This window comes from Leucoraja erinacea, chromosome 18 (assembly GCF_028641065.1).
Source record: "Leucoraja erinacea ecotype New England chromosome 18, Leri_hhj_1, whole genome shotgun sequence".
Classification (NCBI taxonomy): Eukaryota; Metazoa; Chordata; class Chondrichthyes; order Rajiformes; family Rajidae; genus Leucoraja; species Leucoraja erinaceus.
In genome coordinates this window covers 10,157,339-10,182,890 of record NC_073394.1, presented here as the reverse complement: position 1 = coordinate 10,182,890, position 25,552 = coordinate 10,157,339, and the positions used below count along the sequence as shown (strand labels likewise).

The window sequence follows — 25,552 nt, the reverse complement described above, 5'->3', positions numbered from 1 at the left end:
GGGAGTGACGATGGAATGACTGGGTTGAAAATGGTCCTTGCCTTTGTTGGCTGTGTTTCCTGGGGCAGCGAGAGGTATAGATGCGGTCGATGTTGGGGAGTCCAGTCTGTGTGATGGACTGGGGAACATCCACCACTTTACAATTTCTTGTGGTCTTGGGCAGAGCTATCCCAAACCAAGCTGTGATGCGCCACTGCTGGAGGAAGGAACGTTTGGTCAAGTCAAGTCAAGTTTATTTGTCACATACTCATACAAGATGTGCAGCGAAATGAAAGTTGTAATGCCTGCGGATTGTGCAAGAACTGCAGAACAGAATAGAACAGAATCAGTATTTACATGTTAGAAAAAACCCCAACATTTTTAAAAAAGACACAACACAACAGTAAATGAGTACAGTAAATTAAATGAGCCCTGAGTTTACAGTCCTGATGGCCTGTGGGAAGAAACTTTGTCTCATCCTCTCTGTTTCACGGCATGACGCATTGAAGCATCGCTGGTCAATGGCTGTTTTCCCCTTGGATGCTGCCAAACTTCTGGAGTTGTTGGAACAGCATTCATCCAGGTAACGGGAGAGAATTCGAACCGAACACTGCCAACTGGTGGCTCATAGATGGTAGAAAAACCTTGGATATGAGGAGAGCCACTTACTATTTAATACCCAGCCTCTGACCTGCTCTCACAGCTCCAACAGTGTCTATGTGGCTGGTCTGGTTAAGTTTGGGGTGAAAGGTGACCCTCCAGGATATTGGCCCATCTCCTCTGTGAATGTTGCTGATCTGCTCCCATTCACGAGTTACTGGAGGAACAGTTTAGTCCTTCAGACAGTAAGCAGGTAGGATGTTAACTTGAGCAAGCTGGGATATTGACACAGTGAACAGGTTTTGCATGGACCCCTCCTTTCCCACTGAAGCCAAGTAAACGTCCGTGTGTTTGCTCCCGCCATGCAGGTGCAGAATCCTTCGGCTTGTTTTCCTGCAGAATAAATGGAGAGGAAAGAGATCAAACACACAGGGCGGTCTTCAGGTAAGGATATCGTCAACATATTCATTGCATACAGTCAGAACCAGCTTCACATCCAGCTGACCACCCAATTTCTCTTTAAAGTTGCTAAAGTCGCCGATCATTGATCATTGGACAGGATGGGTGAGTGGGCAGATGCATGGCAGATGCAGTTTAATGTGAATAAATGTCAGGTTATCCACTTTGGTGGTAAAATCAGAAAGGCAGATTATTAACTAAATGGACTCAAGTTGGGAAAAGGGGAAGTACAACAGGATCTGGGGGTCCTTGTTCATCAGTCAGTGAAAGTAAGCATGCTGGTACAGCAGGCAGTGAAGAAATCAAATGGCATGTTGGCCTTCATAACAAGAGGAGTTGAGTACAGGAGCAAAGAGGTCCTTTGCAGTTGTACAGGGCCCTAGTGAGACCACACCTGGAGTATTGTGTGCAGTTTAGGTCTCCCAATTTGAGGAAGGACATTCTTGCTATTGAGGTAGTGCAGCATAGGTTCACCAGGTTAATTCCCCGGGACTGTCATATGCTGAGAGAATGGGCTTGTATACTCTGGAATTTAAAAGGATGAGAGGATATCTTATTGAAACATATAAGATTATTAAGGGTTTGGACAAGCTAGAGGCAGGAAACATGTCCCCGATGTTGGGGGAGTCCAGAACCAGGGGACACAGTTTAAGAATAAGGGGTAAGCCATTTAGAATGGAGATGAGGAAAAACCTTTTTACACAGAGGGTTGTGAGTCTGTGGAATTCTCTGTGTCAGAGGCCGGTTCTATGGATGCTTTCAAGAGAGAGCTAGACAGAGCTCTTAAAGATAGCGGAGTCAGGGGATATGGGGAGAAGGCAAGAACGGGGTACTGATTGTGGATGAGCAGCTTTGATCACATTGAATGGTGGTCGAATGGCCTACTCCTGCACCTTTTGTCTATTGTCCATTAGATGCTTGATATTTGTCTTCTTAACCAAGCAATAACATGTTGGGTGACAAGGAATAGCTCCCTGAGAGGCAGCGGTGAGTTTGGTCAGAGGGGGGTTCACCCATGGTGCAGGATGTGGTTTAGTCCTCATCCACATTATCCAGTAGTCTACCAGCAGGAAGGACAAGAGCTGAAGGTGAATGGAAGCATCACTGCAGGCAGAGATTCTGCCCAGTGTGGGAGCAGTGAAGGATAGCGGGCCAAATCTGGAGTAGCATCACACGGACCAATTGCAAGGAAGTGGTTAAACATAGAAGATAGAACAATGCAGATAGACACAAAATGCTGGAGTAACTCCAGGGGTCAGGCAGCATCTCTGGATGGAAGGAATGGGTGACGTTTCGGGTCGAGACCCTTCTTCGTCACTCATTCCTTCTATCCAGAGATGCTGCCTGGCCTGCGGAGTTACTCCAGCATTTTGTGTCTATCTTCGGTGTAAACCAGCATCTTGCAGTTACTTCCGAGAACAATGCAGCCCTGGACCAGGATCTGTGGTACACTATGGCTGTGCCAAATATGATGTCAAGTCAATAGACAATATGTGCTGGAGTCAGACTAACCACTGCTGCCTGGTCATAACCTGTATCACTCCATGTCCTGCATATTAACGTGCCTATCTACAAGCCTCTTAAACACCACTGTCATATCTTGGTCAACATCTCAGTCTCGGCAAAAGGCCTCTGTTCATTTTTTCCCTGTGCTGTCCTCTAAGCAGTCTCATAGCAAAGCTGATTGAGAGAGTGGGCTTTACCTCGTGTTTTGATTTATATAACGAGTTGAGTGTGTGGTCCTGTGATCCTGAGAGCGTTGCCGTCTGGAGCTATGCTCCTGGTAGAGCCATATATGGGCGGTGAGGTCGAGGGGGTGGTCCCCGACAAAGAGCAATCCAACCAAAACCTCAATGGTGGAACAGGCGGGGGACGATGGCTGACCTTAGTGGAGCGTCACAACGGCTGGGAAGGCGGATGAAGGCTGCAGCAGAAAAGGGTCCCTAGTTGTCTTGGACTCCATGCCACTGGATCCTGACCCAGATCTGTCAAGGGCCGTGGGGTGGCTGTCTGTGCACCAGTCTCCCCGCGTTAAACAAAGTCACGCACGGGCGTCCTCCATGAGAGGACAGTCATACTCGTTTCGAGTGACCACCGATGATGTCCTCTGCAGGTTCATCCCACGGCACGAGGACGAGCTGGAGCTGGAGGTGGACGACCCTCTCCTTGTGGAGGTGCAGGCTGACGATTACTGGTACGAAGCCTACAACATGAGAACAGGCGACAGGGGGATCTTCCCAGCGTACTATGCTCTCGAGGTGCCCACGGAACCAGAGTACTTTGCAGGTACCTGACTCGCTCACCCAGGGTCCCCGAGTTGTATGGTCATAGGTGATAGGAGAAGAATCAGGCCATTCGGCCCCATCAAACTTACAGATTACAACAGGTGTCAAGGGTTATGGGGAGAAGGCAGATTCAGATTCAATTTTAATTGTCGTTGTCAGTGTACATTACAGAGACAACGAAATGCATTTAGCATCTCCCTTGAAGAGCGACATAGCAAACGATTTGAATAAAAAATAATAAGTGTCCAGAGGGGGGGGGGTTATTGGCAGTCACCGAGGTACATTGTTGAGTAGAGTGACAGCCGCCAGAAAGAAGCTGTTCCTCGACCTGCTGGTTCGGCAACGGAGAGACCTGTAGCGCCTCCCGGATGGTAGGAGGGTAAACAGTCCATGGTTGGGGTGAGAGCAGTCCTTGGTGATGCTGAGCGCCCTCCGCAGACAGCGCTTGCTTTGGACAGACTCAATGGAGGGGAGCGTGGAACCGGTGATGCGTTGGGCAGGAAAATGGGATAGGAGACAGATCACCCATGAGTAGTCTCGATGGGCCGAATGGCCTAATTCTACTCCTATAACTTGTGAGCTACTCCGCCATTCAATCGTGGCTGCTCTATCTCTCCCCCCTAACCCCATTATCCTGCCTTCTCCCCACAAACCCCCTGACACTCATACTGATCAAGAATCTATCTATCTCTGCCTTAAAAATAACCATTGACTTGGCCTCCACAGCCTTCTGTGGTTTTGTAACAGAGTCATCACCGGCCCATAACAAGAGTGAATAGGAAAGTGGCAACAGAAACTCAAAACTCCAGTCATGTTCAGCAGCTCTGATACCCTCTTTGGAATGAGATTCAATTTTTTATTAACATAATGTTTCAGGCTTATATATTTCTTCTGTTTAGATCACACACAAACCGACAGCAGCATCTTATCTTGCTGTTTAAGCAACAACAGAAGTATTGTTTTCAACCTGCTGATTCAGCAGCAAATTCAGTCGTGAGGGATTGGCTCCAAGTTTAGCTGCGTCCTTGAAATGTCGTGAACTTTAGACTTGAGAGAAATTGCCCGGAAACAGGCCCTTCGGCCCACTGAGTCCGTGCTGACCACCAATCACACTACAGCACTACCCTACACACTAGGGAGAAATTTAAATTTTTATCAGCGTCAATTCACCTACAATTTGTATGTCTTTGGAGTGCAGGAGGAAATGGGAGCAACCCGGAGAAAACCCACGCAGTCACTCGACAAACTCTGTAGATGGCGCCCGTAGTCGGAATCGAACCTGGGTCTCCGGCGCTGTAAGGCAGCTACTGAACCGCTGCGGCATAGTGCTGCCCCAACTTGCTGGATTCATAGAACGTAGAGCAGTACAGCCCTTATAGCTAATCAAGACAGCATTCAGATAAAAACCTCTTCTGCACCCCCTCCAAAGCCTCCACAACCTTCCTATAATGGGGTGACCAGAACTGTACACAATACCACAAATGCAGCCTGGCAAAAAATCCACACAGCTGCACCATGGCTTCCTGACTGGTATTCCATGTCTTGGCCAACGAGAAGCATTGAGGATAAGAGTCAGGAAGTGATGTTGGATCCACAGATCAACACCCATTAAACACACTGCATTAAACACCAGTGTTAATTCTGAGAAATGGAGATAATCTTTCATGTCAATGACCTTGGAAAAGTCAGAGGTGAAAAGTAGTTTAACGTTGTAACTCGAGGCGGGAAGGGTCGGTGTGTTGGCGACAATGGCCCTCAATCAGCCCCTCTGTTCAAATGACGCGCTGCCTCAAGTCTCCTGCACCACTCCCACACCAATGTTGTCTCTGATTTTAGAGATGCAATATGGAAACAGGCCCTTCGGCCCATCAAATCCATGCTGACCATCGATCACCCGGTCCCACCGGTTCTACGTTATCCCACTGATCTCATCCAATTAGGGACAATATACGGAGCCCAATTAACCTACAAACCCGCACGTCTCTGGGGTGTGGGAAGAAACCCGGAGGTAACCCACGTGGTCACAGGGAGAACGTGCAAACTCCACACAGAGAGCATCCGAGGTCAGGATCAAACCCGGGTCCCTGCCCCTATGAGGCAGCAGGTCCACCAGCTGCGCCACTGTGCCTGGCATCTAACAATCATTTGGTTTTGGGCTTGAATGAGTCAGCAACCACTGCTTTTTAGGGCAAAACACTCCAAAGATGTACAACCTTCTGCATGAAGAAATGTCACCTTGTCTCAGCCCTGATAGTCTGACCTCCGTTCCTGAGACACTGACCCCCTCATCTAGACTATTCAGTTAGTGTAAACTGATTCTCCACATCTACCCAAGCAATCCTTATCAGAACCCTATCAGTCTGCGAGATCACAGATGTTGTTCTGAACATTTGTGTGACGTAATCATCTTCATGTGACTTTAACATGATGTCTGTATTAGGATAGTCCAGTTATTTAATCCAAATGTGATAAGTATTTGAATTAACAGCACCAGAAATTATTTTGGCTAAGTATAATGATACATATCCAGTGCAAGTATTGAGCTATGGGTTATTTTTAATCAGATAGCATTTTATCAATGCATTCATTTTAATGTTGCTCTTCCCCCAACCCCCCCCCCCCCTCCCCCCCCCCCCCCCCTCTCCTTCTCTCTCCCTCCTCTCTCTCTCTCGCTCTCTCTCCCCCTCTCTATCCCCCTCTCTCCTCCTCTCCCCCCCTCTCTTTTTCTCTCCCTCTCCCCCCCCCCCCTCCCCCCTCTCCTTCTCCCCTTCACAACAGCTATAGCAGAAAAGAGTGACTGGGTGGACCTCTTCCCTCTGAAGTTTCTGGGTTCAGTGCAAGTGCCCTACCACAAAGGGAACGACGTCTTGTGTGCGGCAATGCAGAAGGTAAAGTGAAGTGAGACCAACAGCGGCCTTGGGTACGACTCATGTCTCTGGTCGGTGAGCAAGTTGTGTGTTGGAGTCCCACCCCAGAAACTAGAGCACAGCAGTCCAGTAACACACCATTGGAAGTGCTGTTTCTAGGGCGAGACAAAATCTCAGTTTAGTTTAGAGATACAGCATGGCAACAGGCCCAACGTATGTCATCCATGTTGTATGACTCTATGACTCTGTAAGTCATGTATAAATGGACATGTTTTTATTTAAAAGAGCTGGCAAAGCTGATCAATGAGGGGAGGGCAGTGGATGTTGTTTATGTGGATTTTAGTAAGGCATTTGATAAAGTCCCCCATGATAGACCGATCCAAAAGATGAATATACAATATGTGAAGAGTTGCAGGTATGCCTTCGTGAACCGGATAATAAATGCGTGACGTAGAATTCAATTGTTTTCTGACTTAACTTCTTGTAAAGTGCAAAAGATAGACACAAGGTGCTGTACTTACTCAGTGGGTCAGGCAGTATCACTGCAGAAAAAGGAAGGGTGACGTTTCAGTTTGGGTCCGAAGGTGGGTCCCGACCCGAAACGTCACCCATCCTTTTTCTCCAGAAATGCTGCCTCAATCGTTGAGTTACTCCAGCACTTTGTCTCTATCTTTGGTAATGAATGAATGATTGAATGAATGATATCTTTATTTCGAACGATTAAAAAAGAAAATGAAGAAAAGAAAAGATGAAAATGAATAAATAAAAGGAAAATTATATATATACATATATATATATATATATATATATATATACATAAATACATACACACATACATACATATACATGTACATATATACATACATACATATACACATATACACACATACACATATACATAACATATATGTACATTCATAAATTAAAATAATCTAAAGCCAATTTCAACATAATACACATTAGACTTGTTCGAAAAGGGATAGGAAGAAGCCTATGCTTGTCAAGTCCTACCCCCATTCTTCACCATTAACAAATGCAAAATTCAACAAAATAAACTAAACAGACAATTCAAATAAAACTACTCCAATCAAGCTATTAAGAAAAAAAGAACAAAAAAAGAAAAGAACAAAAAGAACAATCAACATTAACATCTGTGAGATTTACATTCTCCTTCCTCATTACTGTACTTTTCAAAGATAAATCTTTTGTACATTTTTTTAAATTGCATTATATTCATACTTTGTTTAATCGTTTCGTCAAGACCATTCCACAAAACCACCCCACAAATGGAAGCTAGTATCTGCAGTGCCTTGTTTCCACTTCTTGTAAAGTGCAGGTGGCTTGCATTTCTCTTCGTAGATCGCAACAACGAGAAGACTGACGGTGCAATTCAACCCTCCTTCCAGCTGTGTGCTGGAGATCGGCATGCGGGGCGTTAAAATAGCTGTGCAGCTCGATGGGCTCGGTGCTTACGAGAAGGTAATTCTTGCCCGCGGTGTTTGTGCAACATTCCCCACAGAAGCAGAGACTCATAGACCCACAGAGCCACATAGTACAAAAACAGGCCCTTCGGTCCACCTTGTCCATGCCGACCAAATTGGCATTCTGGGCTAGTCCTATTTGCATTTTGTCCATACCCCGCGAGATCCTTCCTATCCGTAAATCTGTTTTTAAGTTTTAGTTTTAGAGACACAGTTCGGCCCACCGAACCAACGCCGACTAACAATCTCCACACACTAACACTATCTTACACACACTAGGCACAATTTACTATTTTACCACGCCAATTAGCTTTCAATCCTGTACGTCTTTGGAGTATGAGAGGAAACTGGAGCACCCGGAGATAACCCACGCAGTTCATGGGTAGAATGTACAAACTCCGTACAAACAGCACCCGTAATCAGGATCGAACCTGGGTCTCTGACGCGGTAAGGCAGCAACTCTACCGCTCCACCACCGTGCCTCTCTGTCTTTGGAAAGTCATAATTGTATCCACTTCCATAGCTTCCTCTGGCAGCTTTATCCAGCCGTGGACTATTGTCTGAGTGAAGAAGTCACTTCTGAGGTCCCATTTAAATATCCGCCCTCCCACCTTAAACCTAAGCCCGGATTAAGACCGTATCCTTGCTGATTTGAGTGGCTGAATAAATGTGTCTTAAACATAGTGATTGTTTTTAAATCACTACCACTTGCCCACATATACGGGGCAACTTCAGGCAACCAACCAATGCGCAAGTCTTTGGGGAGGCTGGTGAAACTGGAGCACCCACGGGAAACACACAACGTTCTCAGGGGAAGAACGTGCAAACTCTACAAAGACAGCACCAGAGGTTAGGTCACTGGTGCCATGAGGAAGTTGCTCGATCAGTTGTACCACTGAACTGCCCTTAATGTGCATTAATTCTGCTTCTCTCTGTTGCTTTATGGCAGGGCAGTAAATGTAGTCACTTCTTCCAGTTGAAGAATGTTTCATTCTGTGGATATCATCCAAAGAACACCAAGTGAGTTCTGTTCTGGTTGTTTCATGTTTGTTCACCCATGCCCACAGATTGCTGTTGGTATCAATGAGGCAAAGGCAATCTCTCCACCACTACAGGTCACAAGTCAAGAGTGTTAAATTGTTGTATGTACTGACTTAGATTTACTGCATGTTTCCTTATGTTCTTGATCAATGTTTGATTCCTATTGTGTTACTTGTTTTCAACATAACAAGCTGAAAACTGCAAAACACACAGATAATACATAATAAATTAGTGTCAGGGGAAAAAAAACAATGTCCTTAGTGCAACACAAGACAGTCCATAAAATTTCATTGTGTTCAAGAAGGAACTGTAGATGCTGGAAAATCGAAGGTACACAAAAATGCTGGAGAAACTCAGCGGGTGCAGCAGCATCTATAGAGCGAAGGAAATAGGCAACGTTTCGGCCCGAAACGTTGCCTATTTCCTTCGCTCCATAGATGCTGCTGCACCCGCTGAGTTTCTCCAGCATTTTTGTGTACCATAGAAGTTCATAGTTGAGGTTAGTGTTGTGTAGTGTTTAAGAGCCTGATGGTGATTGGGAAGACGCCTCGGTGGTCATAGTTCTCAGGAGTAGGCCATTCGGGAGCCTGCACCGCCATCAATATTTGTTAGGATGCTCCGAAGGGCTGTGTTTCTAACCTAAACTAAAATAAAACAAGACATTAGTGAAAACACTAGTCCAGAACCAGGGGGGTCACAAAAAAATTGTGAGATGGTGGCACGGATGGTCCGTAGTACTTCATTGGCTGTCGAGGTGGGATTAACGTTCGAGGTATATGGGGGGGCAGATTTCACAGATTTCACAACTCACTGATAGTTGTAGGGAAGTTGCTGTTTCTGAACCTGGTGGTGTAAGACTTCAGGCTCCTGTACTTCCTGCCTGACAGTGAGAATAAGGCATGGCTCGGATGGTGGGTGTCTTTGATGATAGATGCTGCCTGTTGAGAACAGCGCTTCATGTAGACATCCGCAATGATTGGGAGGGCTGTGCCCACGAGGCATAAGGAAGTATGGAAGGTTTTGATGAAGTCGACAAGAATGAACTAATTCCAGAAACTGCAGGGATGGTGACGAGGAGAAATTGATTTATTGTTTTTAAAAAATCCAGTTGATTTATTGATAGAATCGCATTGTTGTGGTCTTTAAATGCACTTCCTGATAGAGCAGAAGGCATGGAGTCGCTGGGTGCCCATCAAAAGATTAGGAGAGACAGGCAGTATTGTTAAAGACAAAGCAATAGACAATCGATCCAAGTGGATCAGACTTCCTGTCAACAATGCTATTGCGTGTGGTTCTGGTTGCCCCAATATAACAAGGATGGATATGCTTTGAAAAGGGTGCAGAGGATGTTTACCATGGTGTTACCTGCATTAGATGGTGTTAGCTACGAGGAAAGATTTGACAAACTTGGATTTTTCTTTTCTCTCTGGAGTGTCAGAGGCTGAGGGTTGAAGGTTGTCAAATCAAGTGTATTAAATCATGAGAGGCATTGATGGCCAGAACCTTTCTCATGGGGTGGAAATGTCGAATACTGAAGGCTTTTAGGTGCGAGGGGCAAATTTTATTGGAAATGTGCAGGAATTTATTTTTACACTGAGAATGGTGGGTGCATGGAATGTGCTGCCGGGGATGGTGGAGATGTAGTCAGATACAATAGTGGTCAAGATGATTTTAGATAAGCACATGCATATGCAGGAAATGATGGGATGTGGAACATGTGCAGGAAGAGTTTAGTTTATCTTAGCATCGTGTTCGACAGAGACATGGTGGGCCGAAGGGCCTGTTCCTGTGCTGCACTGCTCTATGTACAGGATTGGCCAAACAGCCTCCACCATTTATGCAATAAGTCTTGTTACATTGCTCTTTTCTTCTCCTTTCAGATATTTTGGGTTTATTACCAAACATCCTTCAGATCACCGATTTGCTTGCCATGTTTTTGTGTCCGAAGACTCCACAAAACCCATTGCGGAATCAGTGGGGTACGTAGTCTTCTGTCCAAAACTCTCCTTTGCATGGTCCAAGGGTTTTGCTCGCTGATCCACCTGTCCAGGTGCTGTTGTTACTCAGAGTATGTTCAGCCTGCTTTGGGCTGGGCTCGGACTGGGTCACAAAGTTTTTCAGTCCAGGGGGGCAGCACGGTGGCGCAGCGGTAGACTTGCTGCCGTACAGCGCTTGCAGCGCCAGAGACGTGGGTATGGTACTGTCTGAACGGAGTTTGGACGATCTCCCCGTGACTGCATGGGTTTTCTCAAATCTTCAGTTTCCTTCCACACTCCAAAGACGTACAGGTTTGTAGGTTCATTGGCTTGGATTTGTACACTCGGTATAAGTGCAAATTGTCCCCTAGTGTGTGCAGGATAGTGTTAATGTGCGGGGATCGCTGGTCGGCGCGGACTCGGTGAGCATTCCGTGCTGCATCCCTAAAATAAACACCTCAGCCTCCAAATATTTTGCATGCATTATCAATAATAAAATAGAATTTCAATGTTCCAGGTATTGGTAACAAAAGTTCAAATATCTAAGAATGTTATAAACAGTTGATCAGAAAAAAAGCTTATACTTAAATTCTGGAAAAATGCACCCACACCAACAATAAAAATGTGGATATCAAATATGTTTGAAACATTACATCTGGAAGAGATGAGATACCTCTTAGCAGGTAAAGCAGACCAATTCCAAAAGACGTGGTCTATGTTTCTGGACCTATTACAAGTATGAGGTGCAATAATAATTTAAATAAATAAATAAATGGTATCAGGACCTGGTGACGGGAGGTAAAACAACAAAAACAGACTTGGTTGGTAGTCCCCTTTTTGCGGAGTTTAATGTTATAATAGAGCGATTGTTCCTATTTTCTTTTTCTTTCTTTTCTAGGGTCTATTTTCTCACTTCCTTCTCTAACTTCTTTTCTAAGGGCTTTCTTTTCCCAACACTCTTGCACTTCACGACTCTTGCGCACTTTCTTTACTTTCCTTACTTCTATCTTTTTCTTAAAGCTCAAAAAAAAATGAAGCGGTACAAAAAATGTATTAAGATATATGTGTTGTGTAGTATTGTAATTTACCGTACTTCTAATAAAAATAAAATTAAAAAAAACAAAAAAAAAAACAGTTGATCAGACTTTACTGGCTTTACCTTGCACTAAGCGTTATTCCCTTATCAAGTATCTATACACTGTAAATGGATCGATTGTAATCATGTATTGTCTTTCCGCTGACTGGTTTGCAGGCAACAAAAACTTTGCACTGTGCCTCGGTACACGTGACAATAAACTAAAACTGACAACTGAAAACAGAGGAGGAATAAATATTGAATAAAGACAGGAATTGTTGGAAATACTCAGCCGTCAGGCTACATTTGTGGGTAGAGATAGAGTCAATGTTTTAGGTTGAAGACCCTTTGTCAGGGCTGGGAATCATACAGAAGATGCTCGTAAATCTAGAGAGATGGTGGGGGAGAGGTTATGTCTCTAATAGGGTTAAACTGTGTAGATTGTGGGGACAAGCTCCAGCACCTGTAAAATAGGTTATTAGGTTCAAGTGAATGAAAAACATAGAAAAACATGGAAAAACAGGTGCTGGAATAGGCCATTCGGCCCTTCGATCCAGCACCGCCATTCAATATGATCATGGCTGATCATCTAAAATCAGTACCCCTTTCCTGCTTTCCCCCCCATATCCCTTGATTTCTTTAGCCCCATGAGCTAAATCTAACTCTCTCTTGAAAACATCCAGTGAATTGGAGCGATAACAGAGTGGGAACATTAAATGGAAGGATGTAAAAGTTGCAAGATGCAGAGCAGGAGGATGAGCCCGGCAGGTCAGGTTGGGCATGTTCTCCACCCAGAGAGGAAAGAAAAAGCTGGGAACAAAACAATCAAACTGATTCAATGTCACGCAATGATGATCAGAATATGAACAGAAATCAGGTTAACCTCAGGATGTTGGAATCAACGTTGGGTCCAGAAGGTTGCAACATTCCCTGATGGAAGATGAGGTGCTGTTCCTCCAGCTTGCCTCGGGTCTTTGTCTTGACTGATCTAGCTCTTGGCCTCTTTTCCACATCCCTGCCCTTTCCCCAAGACCTTTGACGCTCCATGTCTAAAGGTCTCTGCCTCTCGGTCGTCAAAGTACATTAATGATTTGATATTTGTGAACAAGGTTTGATCTTCATGTTGAAAGCATTGTGTTTCTGTTTGTTATACAGGAGGGCCTTCCAGCAGTTCTACAAAGAATACATTGAGTACACGTGTCCAACAGAAGATATCTATCTGGAGTAGATGCCTCTGTAGGTGCCCGAAGTGGTCTGGGCTCATCACATCTCATTCTCAAACCCAGCGTGATGCATGGACACTCGGAGCTAGTGGCTCGATATCAGGTTCCAAAATGATATGGCATCTCGATTGAACCCGTTTTACCTATTGTTACTTTTAGCCAGCCATGCCTCAAAGATCAACAATGTACGTCGCCCTGAGTTTGTGACTTATCCCATTCCGCTGCCAATCCAGACCCATCCATCTAGTGTTCCATTGGTTCATGGCTCAACCGTTCCTGCTTGCTTCATAACCCTTGTGATGCATTTGGTACACGTTCGGAATGCAATGGGCCAGTGCTTAGGTCTGGCTGGAGGAGATGACGCCAAAGCAACGGGCAGATGCGAGATTCATTGTAACGATAACGTTACGCTTTATTCATTGAAAGTGTTGTGTGTAAAGTTCTTAAAAGTTGTTCATGGAGTGTGCAACATAGTTTATTTAAAGGTTTGATGACAGCATGTTCTTCTCTGCTCTGGTTCTTTGAAGTTCTTTTAACAAGTCTCTTTTTAAAAACAAAAGCCTTAACAACTTTGCAAAGAGGAACAGATGCAACTGAATGTTACAGGGTGCCTTGGGCAGCAGCAAACTATTCAACTGCTGCACATCACTGCCATTCTGTTGGGAGTATTGCATTAGCATCACCAATGTGCCGTGACTGGTTATGTGATAACTCCACTAATTAAGTGTCAGTTTATTGGCCAAACTTGCAAAACATTTTGTTCTTCGGGATTCCCATTTCCGGATCAGTTCTCTTTACAATGAGAGTGATTGGCTTGTAGCTCAGATATCTACCGCACAGGAATCTATGATGCTTGTCATCACGTGCAGGATGTAGACATGCTCAAGGTTAACATCGGTAGCAGGCAGCGCAGCGGTAGAGTTGCTGCCTAACAGTACCAGAGACCCGGGTTCAATCTTGACTATGGGTGCTCTCTGGGCGGAGTTTGTAAGTTTTCCCGTGACCGGCATGGGTTTTCTCCGGGAGCTCCGGTTTCCTCCCACACTCTGAAGACGTACAGGTTTGTAGGCTAATTGGCTTGGTAAAATTGTAAACTGTTCCTCGTGCATGTTAGTGTGTGGGGTGATCACTAGTCAGCGCAGATTTGGTGGGACGATGGACCAGTTTCGGCGCTGTATCTCTAAACTAAACTAAACTAAACCTATCGGCTGTTACTTCTTGAGAAGATGGACTTGAGCTGGTGGTAAACTTCTGCCATCCACTTGGTGAGGGAACATTCATTCATAAGTCTATCAGTAGGGACTTGGATCCCATGACAATGAAACCATTATAATTCCGAGTCAGTATGGTGACTGATTTGAAGAGGAACCAAGTGGTCGAGGTTTGGGATTAGACACAGGGTCATAAGAGCATGGAAACAGCCCCTTCATCCAAAACATTTATGTTGACCCAAATGCCCATCTACGCTGCCCGCTTGGCACTGTTTGTCACATGTCCCTCTAAATCCTTTCTATCCATGTGCCTGCCCAAATGTCCTTTAAATATTGTTACTGTTCCTGCCCCAACTACCTCCTCTGGCAGCATGTTCACTACACCCACCACTCTTGCTGAGTGGTAAAAGTAGCCCCTCAGGTTCCTATGAAGTGCTTGTGCTTCATCACCAGGGTAAGCGCTCTACCAAGATAACCAAGCCCAATGTCTAAATCGTATCTAAACTACATATTAAATCTTTCCCTTGTCCCCTTAAACTGATGTCCCCTACCTCTTGATTCCCCAACACTGGGGTAAGAAAGTGTGTGCATTCACCCAGTATAGCCGAGGTGAGTTCTGTAGTGCGTTCTGCAGATGGCAGCCACTGTATGCTAGTGGACAGGAATACAAACTGAATCTGTTGGATACAATGGTGCTATCTCGGGGGGCTGATTTGTCCTGGAGAGTGTTGAGCTTCCAAAGGTGTTAAGGAATGCATAAAACACACGGCTAGAAGTATAACTAATAACAATTTTATTGTAGTGTTCGGATAAAATCAAGGATAAACCTGTCCTCGTGTTAATCCTAGCAGACAATAATTTGCTTTCTGGATTTAAACAACTCAATCTATCTTAGTCCAAAGTTACAGCGGTGTCTACTTGGATTCAGCTTAAATCGTTGACAGTAGAGCTGGTCCTTTCAATGTACAAGGAATCACCAGGCTGGGATTGTGCATTTACTCTTGGAACACAGGGACACATATTGAAAATGGTAAATTGGCAGCTAGATGTGACATCATCAATGAATGGTCAAGAGAATCCAGTAATCTGTTATGAATGATACTCATGTTGGCTTGCTGCAGTTCATCACAAGCATTCAAGCTATTGGCCTCCAAGATCTTCTCCCCACTTGGTCCCTCAGCCCAGTTAACAAGGGGGCTGGATGGGGTCTCCCACCATTCAGTCCCTAACTAGACTACCCAAAATAAAACTATTGAAACTGTAGCAGATGTATGAGCAAAGAGATGCAATGATAAGTCCTTTTAAGGAAAGACTTTTTGTACTCAGTTTCTTACTCGTATAAAATCTTGAGGAAATGGGAGTTGTCCTAACCATCTCTTTCCCGGAATCTGTACAATGTGTTATGGTCAAAGCTAGACTTTGCCCCCACATGGGACCTGTGGATAAGTAAAAAGAGTTGGTTCCAAGTTCCTGGCCTGTTGAGGAGCAGTGAACAGTGAGATAAGGGATAGAGAAATGTAGAAACAAGGACTCCAGATGCTGGTTGGGATAATCAGCTGGTGTTTTTTGACCTTGGCTAATATCAGAAATGGGCCAAAAATGCCTTGGCGTCAGTCACACATCCTGCCAGTAGTCTCTTCAATAACACTCTCACACAGGTAGCATGACTTGTTGGGTGAGATATTAGAAGATACTGTCCACATTGGAACTGAACTCTCACTGGAAATCAATACGCTCAGAAAGAGTTAATAAAAAGGATTCAAAATAGTCATTCTTTCTAGTTGAAGGAATAAAACACACTATATAACATGTCCCAAACAAAATGTGCACTTTGGTTTCATTGCTATTCGTGTCAGCGCAGTTTCCAAATTTCATGTTTCAAGTCACAGCTGGAAAATTAATTCTAAAAAAACGATTTGATGCTGATAGTTATCCAAGGTAATTATAGAAGTCATCAAACTCCGGATCATCTCTCTTGCTTCGACCCGCTTTCATTAGGAACGGAGATGGGACTTTCTTTATTTGCTTGCTGAGCCGTGGAATTATTGGTTTGATTCCATAGTCTGAAGGGTGAAGCAAAAAAAAAATTGAACAGTTGTTTCATAATTTATGTAGATACAAGGAACTGCAGATGCTGTAATCTTGGACAAAATACAAAGTGCTGGATTAACTCAGAAGGTTAGGCAGCGTCCGTGAAGGGAATGGACAGGGGACATTTCGGGTTCGGACACTTCTTCAGACCAATTGGACGGCTGACAACATTTTGGTTTCTGTCCCTTCAGTCTGAAGAAAGGACCCGGCCAGAAATGTCACCTGTCCAATCCCTTGACAAATGCTGCCTGACCTGCTGTGTTCCTCCAGCACTTTGTGCTTTGCTCATCATTTTATGATGTGCTTATTTTTTATAGGCATGTTGACATTGATTTCCAGGATACCACCACCCAATGATGTGGGCATTGTATGGGGCAACAGATTCAGCCCTGCTCCCATCCAGAACTAGGATTGGATTATTCCCCTTGTCCTCACCATCTACATTCACTGGATTACCCTTCTTAATTCCATCCGCACCCAGTAGATTTGGCCATCAGAAACAATGTCCTTTCCCTTTCAGCACTCTCGAGGGAAGCGTTCCCACCCTGGCCTGCTTATTCCACCTTCACCTAACGGGGAAGTGTGCAGTCATTCAGAAGATAAGACACAAAATGCTGGGGTAACTCAGTGGGTCAGGTAGCATCTCTGGAGAAAAGGAATAATAGGTGATGATTCAGGTCGAGGCACTTGACTTTGGCATGAGTCATGGAAAAGCAGAACGTTGTTTAAATGGAGAGGCCATGGAATGCCGCTGTAGAGGGATCTGAATAGCCGTGTACTTGAAGGACAGAGAGTCGCTGAGTAATTAGGGAGGGATATGAAACGTTAGCCTTGCAAGGCAGATTGAGGATGAAAATGAAGAAGGCTTTCTACCACTAGTGGGCAGCAGTGAGACCACACTTGAAGCACTATATCACTTTATATTAAGAAGGTAGTTCAGATTAAGTTCTAGATTCTTTCCTGGGTAGTCTTCAGTGACACACAGCTCCAGCGAACCAGTTGCTGACTGTTTACAGTTTGCACGTTCTCCGTGTGACCGCGTGGATTTCCTCCGTGTACACTGGTTACCTCCCATCGCAAATATGTGCGAGTGAATAAGTGAATTGGCATCAAAAATCTCCTCTGGTGTTTGGGTAGGTGATGTAAATGGGGTTGATAGACAGCATGGACATTGTGGGCCGAAGAGCCTCTATCGTTCTGTATCTGTCCATGGGTCCATAAAAGATTGAACAGTTTGGGCCATTTACTGTGGAATGGGAGGTGGCCTTATTGGAGCAGTAAGGACTGTGAGGTGTAAATACTGAGCGGGTGAGTTTCCCAGTGTGGGGATAGAACTAGGGGTATTGTTTCAGAATAAGTTTGGCAATTTAAGATGGAGATGTAGAGGACTTTCTTATCTTAGAGAGTACTGAATCTGCATTTCTTCACTAACTGTGGAAAATCATGATATATGTGCAGAGTTCATGAAGCTGGGTTCTTGTACAACATGCCCGTCAGGGCTTGTGGAGAGGCAGCAGGTGGAGCAGAGGCCAAGATCAGATCAATCGTGAAGAAAAGGCTCGAGGAGCTGGAATGCCGGCTGTTGTGTGTGTTCTTTGCTTAGTGTGCCCATGAATCTGAAGAGTCTGAAGAAGGGTCCCAGCCCGAAACGTCATCTGCCCCTTCACAGCTCAGATGCTGCCAAATCCAGAGTTCATAGGCACTTTATATTTTGCTGTTATACTAATGCATGATGGTCTTTAAATTCTACATCCCCTACACTCTCTCCCTCCCACCCCTCCTCCCTCCACCCCCCTAATCAAGGGAAATATGCTCATTGCATCTACAGCAAAACAAAGCTGGGGATTATGGTGGTGCAAAGCTAGCAGTTTTTCTAGACTGTCGGGTGTTATTTTCTAAATACCCCAGCACACTTTTGATTCACTTCTTTCAAATATGTCAGTGAACCCATTAAGTTTCAAGGGCGTATGGCCAAGAAATAGGAGAATTCAAATGGAGCAGAGAAACTGTGGTGCTCCTGTGTGGAGTGGACATGGCAGTATCACCTGATAAGCCGATGCCAAACCATTGGCTGGTGGTGGATTATCAGAATCTTACATTATCAAATCATTCAGCACTCTACATGTTTCTATGAGATCACTACTCATTCTTCCCAAGTTCAGACACAACAGAACAAATGCCAATAGGGTACGGGCCTGAGTAGAAGATAAGGGCAGGAGTTCTCTCTATTTCCATACCTATTCACTTATACAGAAGCCACCATCATTAGTTTAAAAAAAGCCCCAAAGGACTGGAGGACCTCAGCAGGTCAGGAAGGGTATGGACATCTATGGAAGGGTATGGACAGAAGATATCGCAGATCAGAACCCTTCCTTAAATTGATGGGGTGTTGTGATTATCAGATTATAAATTTCAGGTTTGCCTTTTGTCTTCAGCACTTATCTCCAGCCTTGATTACGATTTCCACTCTCGCCCACTTGCCTGACTCATGTGCCACCAACCCATACCCAAATCCACTTATCACTTGCTAGCTCTTGCCCCCACCCCATCCCCTCACCTCTTTCCACAAGCTCTCTCCCCTCTGCTCCATCAGTCTGAAGAAGGGTCATGGAATCCGAAACGTCATCTGTCCATTTCCCTCCACAGATGCTGCCTGACCAGCTGAGTTCCTCCAGCACTTTATTTTTCACTCGATTCCAGTATCTGCACTCTTTTGTAACCCCCCCCCATCATTACACCATTGGTGTTATGTGCAGAATGGGCTACCACAGTTCTTCACATTACAACAGCGACTCCATTTCTCTGGCCACAGAGCTCTTTGGCATTGCCTGAGATTGTGAAAGATGCTACATTAATGCAGATTTTAGAATGAAGAAGTGGAAATTAACCTCACCATCCAGATATCCAAAGTGATTTCTTGCGAAGTTGATGCTGGCCTCACGCCCATTGCTTTCTCTCTTCACTCTGATGGGGAAGTAGGGAATAGATGAGTATCAATAAGAATCTCGACACCACATGACATTGATAACAGTGTCAAGTAACATGCATGATATAGAACAAAGTCGTTCAGTACACCAAACCCTGTCAATCCACTTTCCATCGCTGAGTCCATGGCTTTGTAAGTTATATAGAATATACAACAGTACAGCACTAGAACAGCCCCTTTAGCCCACAATGTCTGTGTCAAACATGATGCAAAGACCATCATTTATCTACCTGCACATAACCCATTTGCCTCCAATCCCTGCATATCCATATGCCTATCCAAAGTTTTTTTAAATGCCACTAATGCTTCAACCCACACCCCAGGCAGTGCGTTCCAGGCACTCACCACTCACTCCGCACATCTCCCTTTAACTTTGTCCCTCTCATCTTACAGCTATGGCTTTTTGATTTTTTGGTTATGAAAGTATTTGATTTTTCCAGCCTGGTAAAAACATTGTGACTGCCTACCCCATCTATGCCTCTCGTTATTTTACACACTTCTATCGGGTCTCCCCACAACCTCCACCACTCCAGAGGAAACAATACCAGTCAGTCCAACCTCTCCCTAGAGCTAATACCCCCTAATCCAGACATCATCCTGGTAAACGTCCTCTGCACCTTTTCCAAAGCCTTAGTTCACATCCTTTCAGCAATTGGGTGACCAGAATTGCACACAACACAATGGTTCAATATTTGTAATGTTCAGCAAATTAATATCATAACTGGTTGATTCTTACTGTTACCAATAACCTACCGTTCAAGAGTAAGCATTGAACCCAAATCGAAAAATACCATCAAAAATAATAGACTGTTGACATAAAGTCTCCTCAAACGGTTGTGCTTTTTCCCAATTAAACTCATTATTCCACTAAATGAAGCATGAAAAAAAGTAGTAAAGTGCAAGTGCATTTAAGTAAAAATCCCTAGCCATTGGGCTAACCATCAAACCTCAGAGAAAATCATTTGATAGTGTTGCCAAAACAGAATTTCATATACAGTTTGTGATGTCATTCTTTGTGACACAAGAACATTCTTTATGTTCATAAAGGATTGATTATGATTTTATTTAATTCTTTCATGAAAAGACACATTAATTGAAGGAGGGTCCAATTCCATCTGGAGATGCTGCATGACCCACTGATTTGCTCAAGATTGCTACTTCTGCAGTTCCTTGTCTCTAGCTTAAAATATTGATATTTTGGAATATCAGATATTTTGTTGGCGGACAAAAGATTTGTGTTCGCTAGCGATGCTTTAACCCTATTTTACAGTATTTGTGGAGTTCTGCTTAGAGACACAAGAAGCTGCAGATGTAGAAATCCTGAGCAAAACACAAAGTGCTGGGGAAAATCAACAGGTCAGGCAACATCTGGAAATATCTGTCTTGGAAATATCATCATCTTCATGGGGCCTAAATCTTGGAACTAAAGCACTATATGGGGCACCTTCACCATAATGATTACAAGGCTTGAAGAAGGTGGCTCACCACCACCTTCTCGGAAAGTAATTAGAGATAATCAATAAATAGTCAAAGACTTGTTCAGCACAAAAATAACCCTATCGGCCCACCTTGTCCATGCTGACCAAGTTGGCACATGAGGCAGAAGAAGGGTCTCGACCCGAAACATCACCTGTTCCTTTTCTCCAGAGATGCTGCCTAACCCACTGAGTTACTACAGCATTTTGAATTTATCTTTGGCATATTAGGCTGGACCCATTTGCCTGCAATTGGCCCGTATCCATCTAAATACTTCCTTTCCAACACAGATTCTGGAAAGACAAGTCCATTAAAAAAAAAATGCAAAGTGGACCACTGATTAGTGGAGCTGAATGGTCATGTAAGTCCATGGCCATATGGTTACTTCTGGATCTCCTCCACAGACCCATGGCCATTCCCCACCACCATTGGATGTTTAGGTAGGACCACATCTATTCAGGCAAAAAAACACAGGCCACCTCCATAGCACAATTGGTTCATTCTTCTTTTAAATGAGAAAGAAAAGCCACTGATCCAGCCTAGTGTCGTACAATAATTAACCATCGCAAGCCTGTAAAACTGTTGCATTGAATACTTTATTGTCAAGTCATAATGAAATTGTTTGCTTGCATCCCTTGCCAAGGTATGCAAATAGTGGCCCATAATGGGCGTTTACAAAGTTACAAATCCCCCCCAGTTCCCATTGACACTCAAACTAATCCAGAATCAGTCAATCTCTGCCTTCAAAATATTCATTAACTTGACATCCACAGACTTCTGTAGTATAGAGATATAGCGCGGAAATTGGAGAATGGGGTTGAGAGGGAAAGGTAGATCAACCATGTTACAATGTGTAAGAAGGAACTGCAGATGCTGGTTTAAAATAGTTGAGTAGACTTGATGGGCCGAATGGCCTAATTCAGCTCCTCTCATAAATGAACAAGACTGAGCCTAGGCGAGATTTCCTGCCCAGCAACAGTCGCCCCTTCCACGCTATTGGAGCAAAGCCCTTCACTCTGTAATACTATTGGTCCGTCGCACCGTCAGCACACCATAATCCCGCCTTCTTCAGCATAGTCAGCCTATTAGCGACATTGATCCGCCCTCCATTTACATGCGATTGGCCGGGCCGACAGTCAATCAACCGCGGAATCGATTCGTCGGCCCTCTACGTCGATTGGAGGATGCCTTGATTGGCGGCTCAGCTGGCCAATGGCAGTTCACGGCGGGTATCGCGGGCCGTTGACGGCGCCGGGGGCGCAGGGCCTCCCCCCCCCCCCCCCCACCCCGGGGTCGGAGCGCTCGAGCGCGGCGTCGCCCAACGGCCACCCGCGGCCGGGGAAGCAGGGGAGGGGGTTGGGGGAAGTGGCAGTGCCGCGCCTGCGCAGTTGCCGCGCCTGCGACAGTGGCCGGGGGCCCAGTGTCCGCGCGTGCGCAGTTGGGGGGGGAGTGGCCGGGAGCCAGTGTCCGCGCGTGGCAGTTGGTGGGGGGAGGGGGGTCGGGGGGGGGGGGGCAGTGTCCGCGCGTGCGCAATTTGGTGGGGGGGGGGGAGGCGAGGGGGCTTCCGTTTTAGCCAATACTTCCGTGTGTACTTGACTAGCGTCACGACCAAACACGACGGAGACACAACGGGCGTGCGGAATTTGAAATAACGGAACGTCTCCAAGAAAGAAAGTTCCCGAAATACCGCCAAAACTGTGCAGGAAAGTGCAACAATTTAATAAACAACCGCCATGTCCATCCAATACTTCCGTGTTCATTAATGGATAAGATTGTGTTTAGAAGTTTATAACTATCTACTGACATCCTGACAAATATCTACCTCCTTTTTTATACCATGCCAAAAAGACCTAGCAAACGAGGTGCAGGATGGTCTAAAAGGACTAGCCATAAGAGTCATCGAAAAGCACCAAAGGGGAAAGGGGAACAAGTGACTCCAGAAGAAAGAGCTGAATGTCTCAACTATTACCGAGAAAGAATACAAATCCAAAGGGATAAAGAGAAGGGAGATGAAAGAACTGAAAGAATGGCTGACCTGCGGGCCAGATACCTGTATACAAGACGAAATGCACGACTCGCAAGGAGAAACCTTTCTGCTGATGTTGGTGAAATGACCAAGGTTTGCCCTCAGCGTGCCACGGGTAGTCTTAGTTTTATTTAATTCCATAATGAAAAGACACATTAAATGAAGGAGTTTAAGAAGGAGCTGCAGATGCTGGAAAATTGAAGGTAGACAAAATGCTGGAGAAGCTCAGCGGGTGGGGCCGCATCTATGGAGCGAAGGAAATGTAGGAGGGTCCAATTCCCTCTCTAGATGCTGCTTGACCCACTGATTTTCTCCAGCATGTTTTTTGCTCAAGATTGTTGCATCTGCAGTTCCTAGCTTAACATATTGATTGTAATGGCAATTTCTTAACTTTCCAATGTCCAACTTTTAATTGCCTTTACTACTCTGGGATGTGGTAGAGAAGTAGTTTACGCACTCGCCGATAGCAAAAATGAATCTTCCAGTTGTTGTTTCTTGATTAATTGGTCTTTTATTGAAATAATACAAAACAAAGATATAATTCATATAACTTTTCATTCTTACTAACTGTTTAATCCGTGTTGTGTGAGAGTGTGGCGTCTTGTGGTAGTGTCTTCTTGTAAGAGTGGTGAAAAACTTGTCCAAACCATCCATCACTCGAGGCTAAACGGACTCCCAATCCCTGCGGCAACGCTAGCCTCCTCCCATGTTGACGCACCCATCTTCGTATATAATCCTGCCAACAAACATACCAAAAAGATAAAACTAGAAATATCTAGACATGGCTATAATATACTAACAGTAACTAACTTAAGCATAAATGGCTCCTACCTGATGTTTTGGAATATAATTTTGCTGGTGGACAAAGGATTTGTGTTCAGTAGCGATGCTTTTACCCAATTTTACAGTTTATGTGGAATTCTGTTTCGAAACACAAGAAGTGGCAGATGTTGAAGTCCTGAGCAAAACACAAAGTGCTGGGGAAATTCAACAGGTCAGACAACATCTGGAAATATCTGTCTTGGAACTATCATCTTCATGGGGCCTAAATCATGGGACTAAAGCACTATATGGGAGCACTGAAATCCTTATAATGAAGAAGGTGGCTCACCAACACCTTCTCGAGAGGTAATTAGAGATGATCAATAAATAGAGCCATAGACTTGTTCAGCACAAAAATAATCCTATCAGCCCACCTTGTCCATGCTGACCAAGTTGGCACATGAGGCAGAAGAAGGGCCTCGACCCAAAACACGACCCTTTTCTCCAGAGATGCTGCCTAACCCACTGAGTTACTACAGCATTTTGTATTTATCTTTGGCATATTAGGCTGGACTCATTTGCATGCCATTGGGCTGTAGCCATCTAAACACTTCCAACACTGGAAAGCCAAGTACATTTAAAAAAAAATGCAAACTGGACCGCTGATTAGAGGAGCTGAATAGTCATGTAAGTCCATGGCCATATGGTTACTTCTGACCTCCTCCTCAGACCCACGGCCATTCCCCACCACCATTGATTGACTAGGTAGGACCACATCTATGCAGGTAAAAAACCATAGACCACCTCTTGGTTCATTCTACTTTTAAATGAGAGAAAAACCACTGATCCAGCCTAGTGTTGTACAATAATTCATAATCGCAAGCCTGTAAAACTGTTGACAATGAATTTCTTTGCTTGCATCCTTTGCCAAGGTTTGCAAATGCTAGCCCGGCGCTTACAAAGTTACAAATCCCCCTCCCCTCTCGCACCAGTTCCCTTTGTTCTTCCCCCCTCCCTCCCGGCGGTCCCCCTCGAAACGTTGCCTAGGCTGGGTGAGTGGCTGGGTGAGTGGGCAAATGTTTGGCAGATGCAGTATAATGTGGATAAATGTGAGGTTATCCATTTTGGTGGCAAAAACGGGAAAGCAGACTATTATCTAAATGGTGGCCGATTGGGAAAGGGGGGAGATGCAGCGAGACCTGGGTGTCATGGTACACCAGTCATTGAAGGTAGGCATGCAGGTGCAGCAGGCAGTAAAGAAAGTGAATGGTATGTTAGCTTTCATTGCAAAAGGATTTGAGTATAGGAGCAGGGAGGTTCTACTGCAGTTGTACAGGGTCTGGGTGAGACCACACCTGGAGTATTGCGTACAGTTTTGGTCTCCAAATCTGAGGAAGGACATTATTGCCATAGAGGGAGTGCAGAGACGGTTCACCAGACTGATTCCTGGGATGTCAGGAATGTCTTATGAAGAAAGACTGGATAGACTTGGTTTATACTCTCTAGAATTTAGGAGATTGAGAGGGGATCTTATAGAAACTTACAAAATTCTTAAGGGGTTGGACAGGCTAGATGCAGGAAGATTGTTCCCGATGTTGGGGAAGTCCAGGACAAGGGTTCACAGCTTAAGGATAAGGGGGGAATCCTTTAAAACCGAGATGAGAAGAACTTTTTTCACACAGAGAATGGTGAATCTCTGGAACTCTCTGCCACAGAGGGTAGTTGAGGCCAGTTCAGTGGCTAAGGGGATCAGGGGGTATGGAGAGAAGGCAGGTACGGGATACTGAGTTGGATGATCAGCCATGATCATATTGAATTGCGGTGCAGGCTCGAAGGGCCGAATGGTCTACTCCTGCACCTAATTTCTATGTTCTATGTTTCCTTCGCTCCATAGATGCTGCTGCACACACTGAGTTTCTCCAGCTTTTTAGTGACATTGTCCGCCCTCCCTATACATGCGATTGGCCGGGCCGACTGTCATTCAACCGCGGAGGCCCGTCGGAGGATGCCTTGA

At 44.9% G+C, this 25,552-nt stretch overlaps 1 protein-coding gene and 1 long non-coding RNA gene across 5 annotated transcripts in view; one reads left to right on the top strand and one right to left on the bottom strand.

Annotated features, from left to right (window-relative positions):
* The window catches only part of mapk8ip1b (mitogen-activated protein kinase 8 interacting protein 1b), a 90,194-nt gene extending 76,711 nt beyond the window's left edge, over window positions 1-13,483 (top strand). For all 3 annotated transcript variants that reach the window (XM_055649271.1, XM_055649273.1, XM_055649272.1), the window contains exons 6-12: window positions 948-1,023; window positions 3,152-3,324; window positions 6,102-6,211; window positions 7,550-7,669; window positions 8,621-8,691; window positions 10,593-10,691; window positions 12,919-13,483. In XM_055649271.1, coding sequence (XP_055505246.1) covers window positions 948-1,023; window positions 3,152-3,324; window positions 6,102-6,211; window positions 7,550-7,669; window positions 8,621-8,691; window positions 10,593-10,691; window positions 12,919-12,991 — 722 coding nt within the window. In that variant the 3' untranslated portion in view covers window positions 12,992-13,483. The remainder of the gene's footprint in view (window positions 1-947; window positions 1,024-3,151; window positions 3,325-6,101; window positions 6,212-7,549; window positions 7,670-8,620; window positions 8,692-10,592; window positions 10,692-12,918) is intronic.
* A 150-nt stretch (window positions 13,484-13,633) lies between these two features.
* On the bottom strand, window positions 13,634-22,027 carry LOC129705629 (uncharacterized). Of its 2 annotated transcripts, none has more exons than XR_008724928.1 (3): window positions 21,865-22,027; window positions 19,182-19,252; window positions 13,634-16,260 (listed from the first exon to the last, which is right to left on the bottom strand). It is a non-coding gene; the product is annotated as an uncharacterized LOC129705629 (long non-coding RNA). The 2 variants fall into 2 exon arrangements; XR_008724927.1 differs by lacking the exon at window positions 21,865-22,027 and adding an exon at window positions 20,028-21,034.
* Between the last annotated feature and the right edge of the window lie 3,525 nt (window positions 22,028-25,552).